This window comes from Capsicum annuum, chromosome 12 (genome assembly GCF_002878395.1).
Source record: "Capsicum annuum cultivar UCD-10X-F1 chromosome 12, UCD10Xv1.1, whole genome shotgun sequence".
Lineage (NCBI taxonomy): Eukaryota > Viridiplantae > Streptophyta > Magnoliopsida > Solanales > Solanaceae > Capsicum > Capsicum annuum.
The window spans coordinates 210952574-210955889 of record NC_061122.1 but is presented as its reverse complement, the minus strand read 5'-3'; the positions used below and the strand labels follow the sequence as shown (position 1 = coordinate 210955889).

The following is a 3316-nucleotide window of genomic DNA, read 5'->3' as shown; positions in this document are numbered from 1 at the left end:
GTCATGTCAATTAGATTGCACTTAACTTATGATTTAGGACAAACATTCTCTAAAAATATTTACCCAGTGAAACTAAACCATAGTTATAGATACTTTGAACAATAAATTTTCAGCAGCACGAGCAAAACTCAAAGATCATTAATCTGAGGGAAAAAAATAAATTAAAGATCACCCCAAAATAGGGAAAGTGTACGTGCAATAACTTGATTGTATTCTATGGAGAACTTTGAGATCATTGAGCTAAACAGAAAGTGATTAAGAAATCCCTTTGCATAAAAGTCCAAATTACTGATTAAGATCTACTTTTGGGTCATAAATATATAATATTTTGAACTGACCTTCAACTCAATTAAATTGTATTCACTATACAAGAACACATTAATAGACATTTCTTCTGATGTACATATGGTCAGAAGAAGAGCTTGACTGAATTTCTAGTCCAACTCCATAATACAAGATTTACATATCAATAAAAGAATTTGTCAGTCATTAAAAAAAGTCAAATCAAGAAATGAATTAAAGAAAAGTATGCACAACCAAAATTAAAATAAAATAATTGATGATGATCTTCGCCGGCTACTCTTATGATCCATGTTTTCCACCAAGTAATTTATGATCTTTTGCTCCATCCATAACACTTCTTGGAAAAATTGTCCCTTCACAAAATGTAATTTTCTTTTCACTCAATTTTTTGGCGTACTTCCTTTTTGTCCTTCTTGAGCTAGCTTTTATGATTGGAATTATGTACCATCCAATTGAGGTACACAATATTGCAAAACACCTCCCATAAATAGCTAAAAAGACCAATATCAAGATTATAGCCAGTGGCATGTAATAAGCTGGCTTCTTGAAATTTGACAACTTCAAATTCCTAAATAATTTTCTTCTCTTATATTTCGCTTTTTGTTCTTCTGAAATATTATTTGAAATCTCGTGAATGATCTTCTTATCGACAAACTCTGAGTTCTTCTTGATGATTTGCTTGTCATCATCAGTGTCACTTGACGATGTTTGATTTTTGTCCTTCAATTTGACAATAATCGGCTTGATTGAATTCGACTTTGAGAAAACAAATCGAACTAAAGAAATGTCTTCAGATCCCATTTGAGTATAAATTTTTTGTTTTTTGTCTTCAAGATTGGTTAAGAGAGTTGAAAATTTGTCTAGACCACGGTCTGCATAAGGATTATATCTACTATTCTTATTTCTTAACAATGAACTTCTTTTTGATGATCTTTTTGGAGTTGAACAAGGAGTAAATGTTTCCACATCATCATCTTCATCTTCTTGATGATGAAAGTTTCCACTTCCACAAATAAAATGATGAAACATTATGAAAATAATACAAAGAGACTAGGGATTTTGGATGATTAATTTGGATTTGGAGTGATCACTTTTAATGTTGAATTTTGAGACTTTGAAGAAAGAGAAGGTGTAATATGCAAGAGAAGGTGTAATATGCTTATTTAAAAGTTTTCATTTGGAAGACTAGATCCAAAAAGGGGGAATATGGAAATAGTCAAATCAAAAGAGAGGGCTATGAATTTTTCTTATTTCTTTATTGGTTGTTATTTTAATGTGAAATTATAATTAGGGATAATTGTATTTTTAGTCCCTTAATTAACAACTAATTCTAGTTTTATACTTATCAGAATAAGCACATTTAACCTTCAAGTCATTAAAATATGTGTTTTGGTCCCTTTTTATAGGAAATATATGGCTTATAGAATTATACTACGTACACTCAAATATGGTATAACAATACACGTATAAGTTAATACATTATCAATCGTGGTGCTGAGATTGTGGAGTAGTGGTAGACTACTCCATCGTATCCTTGATTAGAAGTTTAGAGTTCGAGTTCTAAATATGGAGAAAATTGTGTTGGGAGTGCCACCCCAGAATGAATCCTGCAGTGCGCGATTCGATAAGTCGATTCTTCAATGTAGACACCAAATTCCAAATGGAAAACCAAAAAACTTAATGCATGGAAAATTGAATAGTTTAGCACTTAGTAATTCATTAACTTTATGATATTTCACAGCCAGAAAGATCAAAAGTGCATAAATATCAATTAATTATAGGTTAAATACCCTTAATAAAAAATAATAAGAATTTAAATTAGAATTTATCAAATTAGAGGGACTAAAAATGCTAATTTCTGTAAGAAATATTTCGCGGAATTTTCTTTGGGATAATGGTGCTCGTTTGACTATTAAGTTGTTGCAAAAGATGTTAACTGTTGCACGTTGAAATAATTTATAGACTTCTAGCAGTTCACTATATTTCTTTTCTTTTCTATTATTTAGAAGAGGTGGTTTCGACCACCTCTTGCAATTACCAAAAAATTAATTACTTTCACTTAATTATCTATTATATCTTAATATATAATAATTTTATTATTTTACTATAATGATTTAAATATTTAATATATTCTATTAATTTATATTAATTAACTATAATTACATATTGAAAGTTAATTTTTATTTATTTATTTAATTATCTATCATGTTCAAAACTAATTTATTACCACAAATCACAATAATTAATAATTTAAAATATTTAAAAGACATATAGAAATTTTATTGACTCTTACCCAAAAAATCCCTCTATTCCCACTTAATTACATACCATGCCCCAATATATACTAATTTCATTTTTTCATCATAATGATTTAAATATTTAGTATATTCTATTAATTTATATTAATTCACTATAACTACATATTGAAAGTAATTTTTTTTTTTAAATTAGCTATCATGTTCAAAACTAATTTGTTACCACAAATCACAATAATTTGTTACCACATATAGAAATTTTATTGACTCTCATTATTTTAGCAATGCCACATAAATTGAGATAAAAAAAAAAGTACTGCAAATCATAATAATTAACAACTTAAAATATTTAAAAGATATATAAAAATTTTAGTTGACTCTCAAAATTGTATCGAAGCCACATAAATTGGGACACAAGGATTAAATATATTATTTGATAATTACGTAAATTATTACAAATCACAATAATTAACAAGTTAAAATAATTTTTTAAAAATAGATAAAAGTTCTATTCAACTCTCAAAATTTTATCGGTGCAACATAAATCATGACAAAATAAAAAATTATCTTAATTAATTGCAACTAAATATTTAAAGTAAATCAATTTTATTATTTTCATTGACTTTTATATAGAAAATTAATCTTTTTATTTATTTATTTATTTATTTTAGTAAATTTAAATTTTAAAACTATTTTTTTCTTATATAGAAATACCAATATTTAAACTGAACTTTAAATTTTTAATGTAAAAAAATTAA

General features: G+C 26.4%; 1 protein-coding gene across 1 annotated transcript; it reads right to left on the bottom strand.

Moving 5' to 3' along the window:
* Positions 1-466: 466 nt before the first annotated feature.
* On the bottom strand, positions 467-1463 carry LOC107849784. The gene has a single exon (XM_016694340.2). The coding sequence runs from the start codon at positions 1330-1332 to the stop codon at positions 583-585; it is 750 nt and encodes a 249-aa protein (XP_016549826.2). The 5' UTR covers positions 1333-1463; the 3' UTR covers positions 467-582.
* Positions 1464-3316: the final 1853 nt, after the last annotated feature.

Excerpts from the sequence above, each read along its gene's own strand:
- LOC107849784 (XM_016694340.2), bottom strand. The coding sequence starts at position 1,332 with ATGTTTCATCATTTTATTTGTGGAAGTGGAAACTTTCATCATCAAGAA.